General features: G+C 38.3%; 1 protein-coding gene across 1 annotated transcript in view; it reads left to right on the top strand.

Annotated features, from left to right (window-relative positions):
- Nucleotides 1–15,272, top strand: part of LGR5 (leucine rich repeat containing G protein-coupled receptor 5) — a 93,897-nt gene extending 78,625 nt beyond the window's left edge. The window contains exons 12-18 of the mRNA XM_032999957.2: nucleotides 204–269; nucleotides 482–553; nucleotides 1,444–1,515; nucleotides 3,444–3,569; nucleotides 8,419–8,564; nucleotides 9,561–9,644; nucleotides 11,283–15,272. Coding sequence (XP_032855848.2) covers nucleotides 204–269; nucleotides 482–553; nucleotides 1,444–1,515; nucleotides 3,444–3,569; nucleotides 8,419–8,564; nucleotides 9,561–9,644; nucleotides 11,283–12,373 — 1,657 coding nt within the window. The 3' untranslated portion in view covers nucleotides 12,374–15,272. The remainder of the gene's footprint in view (nucleotides 1–203; nucleotides 270–481; nucleotides 554–1,443; nucleotides 1,516–3,443; nucleotides 3,570–8,418; nucleotides 8,565–9,560; nucleotides 9,645–11,282) is intronic.
- The last annotated feature ends 363 nt before the right edge of the window (nucleotides 15,273–15,635 follow it).

Below are 15,635 nucleotides of genomic sequence, written 5' to 3'. Positions count from 1 at the left end.
CTTGCCTTTTCCCCTCCTCTTTCCTCCTCAGTTAGAAATCAAAATCTGACAGATGAGAGATGATAAGTGAGTTTGCACATTTCTATTCTTCTGTGAGTAGGGATAAAAAATTATTTTAAATGGAGCGTGAAGGTAGACAATGAAAGATCTTTTTCTTTTAATGTTACTTTGATATCAATCTTTTCTTTTCATGTGTATTGCAGGGATCTGTCTTATAACCTGCTGGAAGATTTACCATGTTTTACCGCATGTAAAAAACTCCAAAAAATGTAAGCATCAAACTACCCTAAAATGCCTAAAAATAAGCATCTATACACAAATGCGTTTGAGCATCATTAACTTGGTTATTGTTGGCTGATTAGACATATCCCAAATACACACCCTTGCAGTATACTGAAGTGAATCATAAACACAATCTAAAACACCCTGAAATATCCTCCAAGTGCCTTTGAAACTGAGGAGATTCTTATTGCTATTTCAGTGACTTGCATCACAATGAAATTGGTGAAATCAAAGCAGACACGTTTCGGCAGCTGGCGGCTCTTCGGTCTCTGTGAGTACAGCCCTAACAGCCATTCACCCAGGTTCTCAAAAATACAGGCTGTATACTATCTGCTCACTATATGCCCCAAAAGATCCCTGTTTCTGTTTTTCCTCACTTTGATCTTTCACCCAGTAGGTCATAACTGTGAAAGGAGAACAAACATTGTGAAGTTTACCATCTGCAGCAATGAATTCAAAGATGTAAACTTATAGCTATAAAAGCTGTTACTTCTAAATATTTCTGATGGAGGTGGAGAGAGATACTGAGCCAGAGCTGATATCTGTTGGCAGGTTCATGTATTAATCAACTCTAGGTAGCATGAAATCTTTTAATAGAGAACAATGTTTTAAGGACTAGAGTCCAGTCATGTGCAGGTTTCTAGTTTTCACACAGACGCATGTGCTAGTGGAGTAATTTTGTCAAGAAACTACTCATGGTTGTAAGTTTTTGCAGGATCAAACCCATACATTTAAGAGTTGCTTTCAGTCTTTTTGATTTTTCAGGGGTGGTGAGGATTGAGATTAGGAAGTTAAGCCTATTGACAATGGATTTGCTGTTCTTAGTCACATCATGAGGACCTCTTAGAAGTAGACCATATACCCCACCCTTATTTCTGCTGCCGTAGGAAGCTGTGAAGCAGACTGAAGATAACAGCCTTAGACTGTAGGAGGCATTAAGACATTTTCAGAAAGTTGTCAGTTTAATAACTAAAACCATTAACTGACTAACATGATATAAAAATGGAAAAAAGATTTTGCACTGTGAGATATGCAGAAGTTTATTGAAAATATTTGCATGTAATTAATACCTTTTTTTATATTTAGATGTCCTAATCAAGTGTATGAAAACTTCCCTATTCACTCAGTGGGTATATAATTTTCCGCTCACTTTTCTCATAGGGATTTAGCTTGGAACAAAATTAAAGTTATTCACCCCAGTGCCTTCTCCTCTTTACCATCTCTGATCAAACTGTAAGTATTTGTAAATCTTTTACATTCAAAATTTCACGTTTTCCTTGCAAGAGCATACAAAAAATGTAATAACTTAGTTCCCCAGCAGAAATTGAGGCTTTCTCTATTCTAATCTTCTGGTTTGTTGAATCCGTATCTAAATGCCTGCTTTCTTGTACTTCAGCAGTTCCCACAGGTATTATGGCAAAGCTGCACATAACATTGTGTAATCAGAATGATTTGGGGTCCATGAAGAATATCAGTGCATCTGTCTTTCTTCATTCAATTTGTTAGCAGTTCAGTCTCATGTAGCAGAGGGGAATATCTCCTGTTAGTTGTGTTTCAGGACAAAGGAATTGGATTAAAAATTAAGTAAGAAACATTCTCCAGTATGCATCTTTATTTCATCATTCCTTATTTGAAGGAATAGTTTTTCTTCTTCAGTAAGTACATCCAGAGTAGTTAGTGGTCAAAACATCAGCAGCCAATTTTGCAGGTCTTGATCACAAGCGCTTCTCAGTCCTTACTAACTTTTTCCTACTTCCCACTGTCACTGTAATGACTCTTTAAGGTGAATCCCTGAGACACTGGGTGTATGGGGAAGACATGAAAAAAAATTTCCTCTGGAGTCATCTTGCTGCATGGTTGTCACAAAGATACGCTGATGGGCATTTGCTCACAGATAATCCAGTAGCTGCTGGGATACCTCAGTTTGGAAAGGCATATTCATTTCTGTTGATGTCCAAAGGCTCCCCTCTGAATGGTGCACTGAAAAATGTCCATAACAACAATTTTGTCTATGATATCCCTTTTAAGGCCCTCCTCAGAACTTTCCTATTTTGTGAGGTAAACAATAAATTGTAGCTTTAGTAAATAGTTTAGAGAAGTCAGAGAGGGTTAAAGAAAAAAGCCCTTTAACACACAGACAGTAACACAGTATACCAGTGTTTCCTGAAATGCTAGTCTCTAACCCTGGTCTGACTGAAGTCAACATTCATTTTTACCGCTGCAGCAGGACCAGAATTTCACCTTTGGTATTTAACTATGCTGTGAGCAAGAGGACACACTAAACCAGATAGGTAGAAGACCAGTCCATCAACATGCCATATTTTATGTCTAACCTGTAGATTTTCGTAGACAGTGCAAGAGACAGGAACTTTTCTGTTCAGCCTTGAGCATAAAAGCATTTCAGCAGTGTCAGACTCCTCTTCTTCCTCCGTGACTGTTGACCATCTTCAGTGTTGCAGTGCAGGTAATTGTGAAGAGGACTGAGAAGGCTCATAGAATAAATGGAAGAGAGAGGGAGAAATAGAGAACAGAATACCTCTGGACTTACCCCTCTTTGATTACCGTATCTCCTTGATCACTGTCACTTTTTCATTCACCTGATTTACTTTCCCCAAACTACGTATCTGTGTTCATCTGTGCTGGCTTCTTTCCACTCCTAAGACAAACCTCAGCTTAGAACTGTCACCTTCATCTGCTCCAGCCCAGACCCATCCTACCCTGAAACACACGTCTTCTCCATACACCTGACCTGCTCCGTGTGGAGGTTTCAGGGCAGATGTACCCCTCTAGCATCCCACTGAATCTTCTAAACTGTGGGAAGCTGTTCTGGTACTGTCTCCCTTTAATTCAAAGAGCCTAATTAATAGAATTTAAATTAATTTGCTAATCTCAGAACTGACGCTATGAGTGTTTGGAGTCAAAATTTGGCAACAGAGACTTAGCTAACTGCTACATATTACTGTTAGCTTTCTGTTAGACACTTAGGTGCATACTCCTGACTGGTGCTGCAGCTTTGCTCTGCTGACTAGGGCCTCTGTTTAATGCAGTCATTTTTGATCAAGTTAGAAAAGTCTAACCTGTTTTTTCAACGTGACACTTCTAGTGCTGAAGGAAAAAAAAAATGAAAACCCATAAGCTGATTTTTATTTGCTGTTATGCAGGGATGTGTCATCCAACCTTTTGTCCTCTTTTCCTGTGACGGGGCTACATGGTTTAACTCATTTAAAATTAACAGGAAATCATGCCCTACAAAGTTTGATATCATCTGAAAATTTTCCAGAACTCAAGTGAGTATATCATTAAAACTAATAAGCCACATTTGTGTTCATGTGCAATCGAAGGTGTGTCAGTGTGTAACGCATGTTACTTCATCTTGTCAGTCTTTGATCTGTGCTATTAAAACTAAAGCAAATATGATAAAAATGATAGACTTCTTTTATTATGCTCACTTTTAACTGAAGAAACTATGAAGGGTTTTGAAATATTAACCCCAGTACTTGCTTAATATAAGCCACATCTGCTTCCTGGAGATATGTTTCAAAAGCTGTTAAAACAATATTGCTAGGAGCTTAGTGATATGTTCTTCTTCTATTGGATTGTGCTTACAGAACTTCCATTATATTTAGTGAGACTACAGCAAATATCAAGGGAAAAACATACTCCTGAAGTTCCAAAATAATTGACCTCTTTTGTTTGAACATGTTTTTTTCTGTAATTTTTCGATTAAGATTCAGATAATACTTTGCCATTATTACTAAAATATTTTTATGTTAGTAATTTTCGGATGGATGCTCTGTGATACAGGAAGGGAATGTTCCCTAGCAATCATTTGCAGCTCTGACAGTCACTGGATGACCATAGAGAAATCAGAGTAAATAGAGTTTTGTCTCTGACTTCAGGGTATTAAGGAGTGTCTCCCAACTCTCCCTTGATTTTTTGTATTTTAATTACAGGATGCCAAGTGCAATATATATTTTTTTCCATATTTTACTGTAAAAGGTTTGGTATCATAAAATTTGAACCAATTTAACAGTGTGCTCATAGTTACAGAATCACGGGATGGTTGAGGTTGGAAGAGGCCTCTGGAGGTCATCTTGTCCAACCCACCCTGCTCAAGCAGGGCCACCTGGAGCCACTTGCCCAGAACCACATCCAGACAGGTTTTGAATCTCTCCAAGGATGGAGACTCCAGCCTTATGTCTTCACTAGATTTGCCTGTTGCACTGGAAAAATCTCATGAGTCTTAGCAGGCAGGCAACGCAAAGAGACGTTACCACTAATTAAAAGGACAGGAGTGTTTGAAGTTATCAATAAGGGAGTCATGAGTAGAAGTGCAGAGCTAATTAAACCTCTTTGTACAGCACTGGAGGGATCCACACTAGAACACTTCTATGATGGCATGTTAATATAAACTGAGAGAAAAGCTACAAAAAATGGTTCCAAGGTTAGAAAACAATACCTTAGAAGTCATAATAAACCCAATACTTGTAGTATGTCACAGACGAGATTGGACAGTGACTTCATCACAGTGTATGAAACTATAACATAAACATTCAAAGTAGTGAAGGCCTTGCACCTCTCACACTTGAGACATTGAGATGGGTCTCAGAGGTCAAGAAGCAAGTGCCATAAGAAATCATGAATGGTTGAGGCTGAGCTTCTGCCACAGTTCTCACACTGACTGTGCCCACATCTTGAGGCAGGTGACAGTTCTAAAATACCTGAAAGTTCTTTAAACGAATGTAAACACAAGAAAATGGATTACTCCAACCTAATAAATACATAGTAAATTATATACCATGGCCTAGAGGTGTAAGAAGTGCTGCAGTAGTCATAGAATAATCCACTATTCAAGTGAATAATGTACAACTAAGATTTTTAATTCTTTTATCAAAATTATACTTTATGTGATTTTTCCACCAGTAAAATGGTGTACATTGCTCAGATGCAACTACAGTGTATTTAGTCTGGGTAAGTAGTTAACAAGGATGTGTCAGGTAGTAGCTTAAGTCTTTAAAAAAGGTATAAAAAATATGATTCATGTATCTAGAGTTAATTAAAATCTGTAAGAACAAATTGTATCCAGTCAGGAGAGAATGGGCTAAAATCTTAAACTGGAGTCTGAAAGACTTTTACCATATATCAAAATGAGGCCAGGACTTCACACTGGATCACTGCACAGATAATGCATGAAGCACCAAACTTGAACAGAGATCTAAAACAAAATGAAATTTCACCCTTTGTAATTGTTGGAACTAGACATTGGGTACAACATTAAAGACAAATTCCTGTATAAAAGCTTCCTGCTCATCTAAATGGGTCATTGCTGTTCAATAGACAGACACATCAAAGAGCTGAGCATCCTCTGCCCCACCTTCAGCAATGGCAGGAGAATGCTCTACAGAGCTGAGCCCAGCCTGCTATGGCAAGCTTTGAGGAAGTAAAGTCAGGCTGTCAGCCACTCCTTCCTTCTTCAGCTGATGCTTTGATTCAGCTCTGTAAAGAATTAACTGATTTGCTCCATTCATCTCAACTGTGCCTTCCCATTCACTGTAAACCCCACACCTTTGTGAGGTGGAAAACAACCTTGTGTTCTCTGCTGCTTAATCTAAAAACAGAAAAAAAGAGGCTTTCCTTGCTGTAGGAAAAAAATTATCAAGGATACAGATATCATCAGTAAGATAAGCAGTATATAAAAATAAATCCAGCCAGTGTTTCTAAAAGAGTTTAATTTGACAAAGTCCAAATCTAAAAAGAGTTTAATTTGACAAAGTCCAAATCTAATCACCCACATCAAATAAGCAACAGCCATAAATAGGACTGCTTCCAGGACTGTATGGCTGAGAGTTGCTTTTGCAAGAAAGAAATTCCTGTCACTAAGAAGAGCTGATACTAATTTCTCTGCATTGCAAAGTATGTTTTGTCCTCTGTTCTGGGGCCCAGTCATTCTGTGCAATTATGCTCTGCACACATGTTCAGAAGCATTCACCAATTTGAGGCCTATATATCTATCCTAGTAACCCAGGGTCAAAAAAAAATAAACTCTTCAAGTTTACAAAAGGATGCTAGAAATACCTGCAGAGAGGGTAAGAGATGGAAGTCTTGCTCTTTAGAGATAATTTAAAAGTGGTGAGGTTTTTTGTCTACTTCACTGAAGTCATGGACCAGTACAATGTGAGAGGTCCACATTTTCAGTGTATGACAGGACAGCAGGCCAGTAGCAGTGCAACCACATATGGAAATCTGTGATTATTAAGCACATAGAGCTGTTTGAATAACCAGAGAATACATTTCTGTTAGTCCCTTGAGCCTAAAATATCCACTAGCTGTTCATTTTCTCAGCTATATCAATGTAGTCCAAAAGATCTGAAGCCATAAGTTGCAGTGATCACTTTGCAGAACTGTCAGTGTTTCTTTTGATAATTTTTTTGGTGTTGTTTGTGGGGATTTTTTTCAGATGAGGCATTTCTAGTTGGAGATTGGGATTGATTTTTAGCCCAGGTGACTAGCTATGGCTTAGTCTAGTAATCTGTGGGTTTAATAATAGTTTATTTGAGAAGAGCTTCTGGGAAATGTGTTCAAAACTCTTTAATCAAAATAATCTCCTTATTTTAAAAGACGGCATGCACAGAAATGAGTTAGAAATAAAATATTTAAATCTGCTGGCATGAGGTTACTTGATAGTTAGATCTTGTTTATCTTGAACTTTTATTGGAGTACCTTAAAAATACCTTCTGTAGCTTTTTGTATTGGGTACAAAGGTACAGATTATTGTTGCTAATTCCCAACAGAAATGTAAGTATATAGATTCTAAATGCCCTAAAACACACTAATTTAAAAGTTACTTTAGAGTTTAGGGTTCTGTTTGTTCTCCTTTGTACCAAGCTTTTGGCTAACGCACAAGTTTAAGTCCTGTTGGCACTGAGCCTGATTCAGGCTGATTTCTTTGCAGATTACCCAGGGGTTTAGAGGTTGCTTGGAATGTTCATTATGTTAATTTTCATGATTAACCTGTTGAAAGTAATCTGATAGGAGAATTTAGTTCTATTTTATTCCTTTTAAGTTAAGTCAGATTAACTTCTAATCACCTCTTCATCTTTGAATTTTTTGGTTTATTGGGCTTTTGGAATTAAGATGAGTTGTTAGGTTTTACTATGTACTGCTAGCAAACTGTGCAAATTAAATATCTCTGCTAAGCATAAAATACATCTAGGGAATAGAAGAAGTAGTCTATAAAACTTGAATATATGTAGTTCTTCCATGCTACCCTGGAATTTGCACATCCCCAAATGAATTAAATTCAGAACATACCGGAAATGTGAAATTTTCTGACAAAAGAAACCCTCAAAATCACTGAAACTCACTGACCTGTACTCAGTTATGTGGTAGGAATAGTAGTGATCTTAAATGAGTAAGGAATGAGCATCCAGTGTCCTGCGATGACTCTGCTCATTTCTAAGACAATTAATAAAGTAAAACCTTTTCCTCCAGTGACGTCTGTTTTCACACACAGTGCCTTTCCAGTTCATTCACCTTTTGGTTTAGAACACTGCTTTCTTGATCTGTGCATAAAAGACAATCTCCTTTTTACCGTCTTACTGTGAAAAGAGTTGGATGTGGAAAGAGGTGGATAAAGTTTGAATTCCAAAAGATCTCATTCGCCCAAAACGGGAGAAATTCCATTTTGGAAGTGATGTCTTGGTTTTGCCTGTTAGGCAGGTAGATGCAGTTGTGATCTTTAGATCTGCTTTTTTAAAAGAAACCATTAAGAAATTAATATGGAGAAACTATTGGGTTACACTCTAAAATCATTCAAAATCATAAAACAGAAATACAGCTCTAAGAGTAACCTCCATTCAGTGGCAAAGCACATTTCTCCCACTTTCATATCTCCCATGAAAATGTGTAAGAAAACTTCATTGTACCTTTACTAAAATTAGCCTAGAAATCTTCTGCATTTCTGATGTGGAATTTTATTTGTGAGTTTGCATTTTGTATTCTCATGACTGATTTTTACCCATAGATATTTTTACGTTCAGTCATGAGTCAGTCTACTCCTAACAGTAGAGGAGCAGTACAGTCTAGTAACCCTGATGCCAAAGCAGTATCATGGCATACTTCCTTATTCTTCTGCAGGGTCATGGAAATGCCTTTTGCTTATCAGTGCTGTGCCTTTGGAGCTTGTGAGAGCCACTACAAAATCTCCAGCCAGTGGAACAAAGATGAGAATAGCAGCATTGACGATTTTCACAGGAAGGATGCTGGGTTGTTACAAATTCAAGGTAGTCATCATCTCTGGCTTTTAAATCTACCTGAAGGCTGTGAGCAGCCTGTGATATTAAACAAATCCAGTACTCTTTTGCAGCCACAGAGGCATCCTTTCCCTCTCTCTTTCCCAATAATATTTTATTCAAACATTCCTATGCTCATTTTTTCAAGTCTGCCTTTCAGAAATCTCACTCGCTCGTCTTTCTGTCCAAATAATAACTATAATAATGTGGGAAGTGAAATCTTCCCTTTATATGAGAGGCAGGGAAGTGGTGCTAGTAAGTAACCTCATACAAGAGCAGGCCAGCAGACATCTAGTTTCTTGCCAGCCTTGGAAGTAGCAACGCATCCTTGGCTCTCCTGCTGTCCACATGCTTCAGGATGAGTCACAGAGCTTATGTGGCTACTTCAGCATACCTACCGATACTTTTTCCCAGCATTTCCTGGGTACCAGAGAGTGTATCTGCCCTCCAGGAGAGAAGACTGCTGTATTTTTCTTCCCCTTCAGCACAAGGTCTGTTACTTGACCTGGTACCTGTTACATAGGTGCACACATACATGTTATACCACCCTGCTGCTTTCTGTGCTATCTCCACTTCTGCAAACCAGTAAGTCTCAGAGTTCTGGGCTAGCCCCAGAAAGAATAGAGCCAAAAGTAGATGGTAGAGGGATGACATAAGAAACACAGAAAAACTTGGGTTAATTCTTAGTAGCCTGGCACAACAGCAGAATTCATATTATAAACTCCTTTCTATGCAATTGTCACACTGCAAATTAGGTAATAGGGAATGTACCTGTGATTATTTTCAGAGAAGTGATGGTGCCAACTTATTAAATAATCCTAAGTACAGTAATTCAAAACCAAGTAGGCGTATGTCTGCTTCTGCTTACAGTTTGGCAGGCAAAGGGACAAGACCAGGCCTTAAATACCAGAGACATTTTTACAATTTGTACTAAAAGAAGTTTTCCTGAAAATTGCATTATCAAATCTGAGTATTTTCTCCCTACAGATGAGCATGACTTTGAAGATTTTTTTCTTGATTTTGAAGAAGATTTGAAAGCTCATCATTCAGTGCAATGCTCACCTTCTCCAGGTATGAAACTGCCAGACAGATAGGAATCCAAGCACAGCATTACCAGATATTCTGGATTCAGAGCAAATTCTGAATATGATACCAGGACAGTAACACAACATTTTGCAATAATTTGATGAGATTAATACAAATACATGACATGGTAATATAAAATTTTGCACTGAAGACCAGAAAACTAATCAGCTACTAAGAGTGTAACAAAAGTTTTACCCAGTCCTCAAGCAGATCCTCACTCTGGGCCCCTTTTCACAAGAATTGAGCCCCCTTATCAAGGGAATGAGAAAGCAAAGACTCTGTTTTACCAAGACACAGTTGATAAAGCGGAGCAGAGACTTTGCTCACTCAGTCTTTTGCAAAGCTGAAGTAATTCTTCTGGATTTCACTGAGTTATTCTACACTTGAGCTTCCTGAACAACACAGTTTAGTTCAATGTCTAGGAAATACCAAACACTACTGTTTTGATGTACACAGTGTATCAAAAAGGACCCCCAGCACTGTCATTTTCTTTATAGAGTAGTGCACTCCCGGCTTCACAGTGTAGCAGAAAGGAAAAAGAAATACATCAATTGAATGCAAAGCTACAGGCCCCCAATTCCACTAAAAGGAAGGAAAGGCAAGGAAAGAAACATGTCTTTGGAAGGTCACTTCTAGATTTAAAGTTATATAAAAAGGAATACAAAAGGCAGGAAGTCAAAGAATTTAGAACCATTTGACTATCACATATTCTCCTGTGGCCTAAATATAACTACTGAGTTTATGAAAACATTGCTGTCTTCAAGGTAAGTTATCTCTAAACCCAAGAGAAAATTTAGCTTCCATGCTGATCTTTCAAATGGTATCTTAGATAAACTTGCAAATTGACACAGTAGATGCTTATGCCTACTTGATGGCAATAGCTGTAGTCATATGGAGCACATCTCAGCTTCAGGGTTCATGGAGAAGCACAGACCACTGTGAAGGACTTGCTTTCAGAGAGAGTAACTGGATCATACCAAGGTAAATAATGTTTCTCAGACTGCAGAGCATTCAGCTTCAACTGCACAGTGTACGCACCTCAATTCTATGAGAATACACAGCAGCCTTCAAACACAGTGACCTGACTTCAGCCACGGGTCATCAGAAGCCCCTCCAAAAGGCAGCGCTTCCAAATGCAGTGACAGCCTCAATTTTCTTGGACTGTATAATAACATGTTATAAGGTAGCCAGAGTGCATCTGTCCATATCCATTACATCACACTTCACCAGGACTCATTAGCAGCCTGTCCTAGTTCAGTGAGAGGTGTCTTTTTAAGCTCTTTTCACACACAGGCACTGACAAACATCACAGCATTTCTTGAAATTACAGACATTCACACTGCACTTGTACCTCTAGGCACAAAAAGAATCCCATAGAATATTCGGGTTGAAAGACAGAGACTCATATGCACCGGTAATGCAATGTGCATTTAGCAGCATTTTGTCAAGGTCTTGGATTACTCCAGAGAAAGAGCCAATTTCCAGCTCCCCTTTTGGATGGAAATTCCCTGCTTGGCTGTGCTGAGAACCTGCAAGAAGCATGAAATTTTATGTCATAGAAAGCGCAAAACGTTTTTTTGGTTTACATGGGCTTCCCTTGCCCTTTTTATGTTGTCATTTCAGGTCCCTTCAAACCATGTGACCATCTGTTTGGTAGCTGGCTGATCAGAATTGGAGTGTGGACCATAGTGGGTTTGACCTTCATTTGCAATGCACTGGTGTCTGCTACAGTTTTCAGATCTCCATTGTATATGTCCTCCATAAAACTTTTGATCGGTTTAATAGCTATCGTAAATGCCTTAATGGGTCTGGCCAGCGGAGTGCTGGCTAGCGTGGATGCATCAACTTTTGGTAGCTTTGCTCAGTACGGAGCACGGTGGGAAAGTGGAATTGGCTGCCAAGTAACTGGCCTTCTCTCAATTTTTGCTTCAGAGGCTTCCATTTTCCTCCTTACCCTAGCTGCACTTGAACGTGCATTCTCTGTAAAGCATGCTACAAAGTTTGAAACAAAATCCTCCATTGCTAGTGTAAAAATTGCCATTTTCTTTTGCTTAATGTTGGCACTAATCATTGCAGTGATACCACTCCTCACTGGGAGCGAGTATGGCGTTTCTCCACTTTGTTTACCACTACCATTTGGAGAACCCACTGCTATGGGCTACATGGTAGCCCTGGTATTGCTGAATTCCCTTTGTTTCCTGGTAATGACTATTGCTTATACAAAACTCTACTGTAGTTTAGAAAAGGGAGAGCTAGACAATATTTGGGATTGCTCCATGGTCAAACATATAGCCTTGCTACTTTTTACTAATTGCATTCTTTATTGCCCTGTGGCCTTCTTATCTTTCTCCTCCTTACTAAACCTCACTTTTATCAGCCCAGAAGTGATTAAGTCAATACTACTAGTGATTGTCCCACTGCCTGCATGTCTAAACCCTCTCCTTTATATACTTTTCAATCCACACTTTAAGGAGGACTTGGGAAGTCTGCGAAAGCAAACTTTGTTATGGAGAAGATCAAAACATGCTAGTCTGATCTCTGTGAATTCAGAAGACATAGAAAAACAATCTTGTGATTCAACACAAGCATTGGTAACCTTCACAAGTGCCAGCATATCATATGATAAGCCGACCAGCAATTCACTAATGCCATCGTCTTATCAAATGACAGAAAGCTGCAAACTTTCGTCAGTTGCATTTGTTCCATGTCGCTAGTTTCAGTGCCAGTACAGAAAATATCTATGTTTACAAAATTTTTTTAATCCTGAAAGTAAGTATGGATGTGTGCACACAAGCTGGAGAGTGCCTCTGAATTATTGTTACACACATCAGAAAACAGACAATGACAAAACTTGCAGCGGGCTGAAAATCCAATACTTGACCCTTCTCAGCCTACTTCCAAAATGCTGGGATGAAGAGAGAAACTGAAAGCTGCTGCAGTTTGTGCAGTTGTATCAGCTGCTCTCTTTTAAAGTAGCACTACTCAGAAAGGGCATCAGTTGGTCAAAAGCAAAAATAGCACGTTAAATTGGTAAGCTTTTTTTTCTAAGTATTACCCAATGCAGTTTGGTTTCAGGGATTGTGGGTTATTTTTTTCCTGTTTATTGGAATTTGGTTTTAACAATGGTTTTTCAGTGCCATGATCGTTTTTATAAGCATCTGTTCATTCAGCAAGGTATCTAAATGGAAGATTAGTCCTATTCAAGTCTTAAAGGTTGCTGCAGAATAGACTTTGATGAAGTTCCATGTTTGATAAAGCTGATGTGATAGTTTAACTGGCATTGGGTTTGGTTTTTAGAAGTCATCTGACTTGACAAAGCATTTGTAATTGTCAGCTAAACCTACACAAACCAACATGGTGTGAAAAAAGTTCATCAAGACCCTGTTAAGCACTTAAAATGTGATTGCAACTGCCAAGCCATTGTCACATGGATATTTTTCTAATGAGGTTCTGCGCAGTTTGGTCCTGAATTGCTGCCATGCCAGTAAAATTACTCCCAGAATTACTCTGATAAAGTTGGCAGATGACTGATAGAATTTGAGGGTGGAAAATACTACATAGGAAGCTATCAATACAAAAAGACTGACATGCTGAGGGCAATTAAAGGACACCAAAGGCATTCACATAGAAACATTCATTTAAGGTAATTTGTGTAGGAACAAAAACTGTAGTCCTGCTCATGACATGATCTCTGTCCTGTGAAACAGTGATTCTAGAAAGCTCCTAGTTCATGGTCATGAGTAAGTTGAAGATTTAGAGGCCCTAGTGTCCTTTTGACTAAGGACAGCCAATATCCTTAGCCAAAGCAATATCAAGTAGGAGTAAAGAGGTTGTATGATCCGTGTTCTTAGCGCTGATACATATCTTGCATTCACATGCTGTAAAAACATTGTGAAATTGAAAAGGGTATGAATATCATAAATTTAAAGCAGCTTAAGATGTGATTTGATCACAGTTTATAAGTAGCTGCTTCTGCAGAACAAGTTTGAGAGCAGAGGACTACTCATGCAAGAGGAAAAGAATCTGTTAAAATTGACTGGAAGTTGACATTAGGAATATGCAGCATAGAAATAAAGGTGCACGGTGTTGATAGTGATGGTCATTAGCTAGTGGAACTATCTGGCACCAAAAATCTCTAAATTCAAATTGGATATGTTGCCAAAAAAAAAGTATTGGAGCAGCTATGGGAATTCAGAGACTTCTGATGGCTTTAGTTTAGGAAAAGGTTAGATTAGATTAACAGAGTTCCTCTCTGGCTTTAAATCTGTTAATACTTTGCTGAATCAAGGCATGTATGTTTACACATCAGAAGCATCCCGGTTAGAGAGAAGAGACCTCAGGTCTTTGCCAAGTCTACTGTCAAAATATCTCAGACAACAAAGCCACCTTCACTTCACTAGAATATCAGTCTTTGGCCTTGGCCAAGCCATCAGGTGATATTCCAGTGTTCTTTTCTCAGATCTTGCACCTTTTGCTCAAGTGAGCTGATCATTTAAGACACGAAAGTGTACAAATTGACTTTTTTTTGTTGTTAAAAATAGATCCCTGAGGAGTAACATTTAATAGCCCAGTACGCACTGCCTAGTTAATGGCCACTCAACCTCCAGGTGAATGAGACTAATTTTTTAACATTACCAAGGTTAGGCTAGCCCAGTAGTTGAGGAAATCAGTTACAGATGATCTCTGTTGTTCATCTGTCACTGTATATAAAACTTCCTGGGACAAAAAGGATGGATTTTTCACAATGAAGAATTTGTTGCCAACAATGGATATGCCTTGATTTTCTTGTCTATTCACACTGGCATATTTTTAGTTTTGCAGTTATAGATGGCATCAGTTGACTTTGGCTGACATGTTCATCCTTCAGGAAAAAAAAATTAACCAATGCCTAAGTTATGTATGATAAAGTCAGCTGAGTACTTATCTTAATCCTTTATCTCTTGTGGCTTTTGAAGCAGTGCAGCATACAGCTGGAGCATGATGCCTGAAACCACTTTGGATTAAACAGAGGATCAGTCAACCATTGCACAATACCTATTACCATGTTTACTTTGCTTTAATTTAACAGGGATCCATCTGTGCTGCATTGTTTAATGTCAGTGAAATTCCTTTCAGCTCGCTATATTTAAGAAGTTTGTAAAGTGATTTGAGAAGCAAAATAATGTTATAATTCTAAAGACTAGTTAAAGAAAGCTTCTTTTATCAGAACTTTTTCAGCTTGCAGAAAGTTCTAAAGGCTTTGTGTCTTATTTTTATAAGCATGTTTGAAATATTTTGATCAGATATTTTAAACTTGAAATTGTTAAAATTCATTTAATAGATTTTTAAAGTAAAATGTGTAAATATAGAACTGTATTTATTATTACAGTGAAATGCAACCACAGTAAAGGACGTGAGATTAAGCCCTGTACAGTTTCATATTGATATTTTCTATATTTTCTGCTCATATATATTACTAAATTCATTATCTGTAAATAATATAATGTAAATGTGTAGTGATTGTAAATAGGTGACATGCTTTCTTTTCTATAAGTGTTCCAAACATATGTAAGTTGTAATAAAATGTGACTACACAGTAAAGAGCATTTAATCAGGACCTAACACCTCACAAAATGCCGTGCATCCTCAATTAATCCTTCCCAAGTTATTGTACTACTTGCACTAACCTCCCTAGATGTCCAAAATTCTTGGCAAAGTATAAATTACAGGTTACTTGCTCTCACTAGGTTCCCAGGGGGCAAAAAAAAAAAAAAAAAATAGTGTTTCATTTCAACACAGACTAAGTCTTTTATCAAAACGTCACTCACAGACCCTTATGAACAGATCCTGCTCCCTGTGCATGCTGTCCATATCTCAGTGACAACCTCTCACAATTGCCACGTGCAAAACTGGCACCTCCAGCCATGGGACAAGGGCGTGCATCAGGTCAGGCCGCGAACGTGCATGAGCCACCAGCAGGCTTCAGACCATGTTGGA

The sequence above is a fragment of the Tyto alba genome, unplaced genomic scaffold (assembly GCF_018691265.1).
Source record: "Tyto alba isolate M040663 unplaced genomic scaffold, T.alba_DEE_v4.0 Super-Scaffold_2, whole genome shotgun sequence".
NCBI lineage: Eukaryota > Metazoa > Chordata > Aves > Strigiformes > Tytonidae > Tyto > Tyto alba.
Note: the sequence above shows the minus strand (reverse complement) of the source record. Positions and strands in the feature narration are given on the sequence as shown.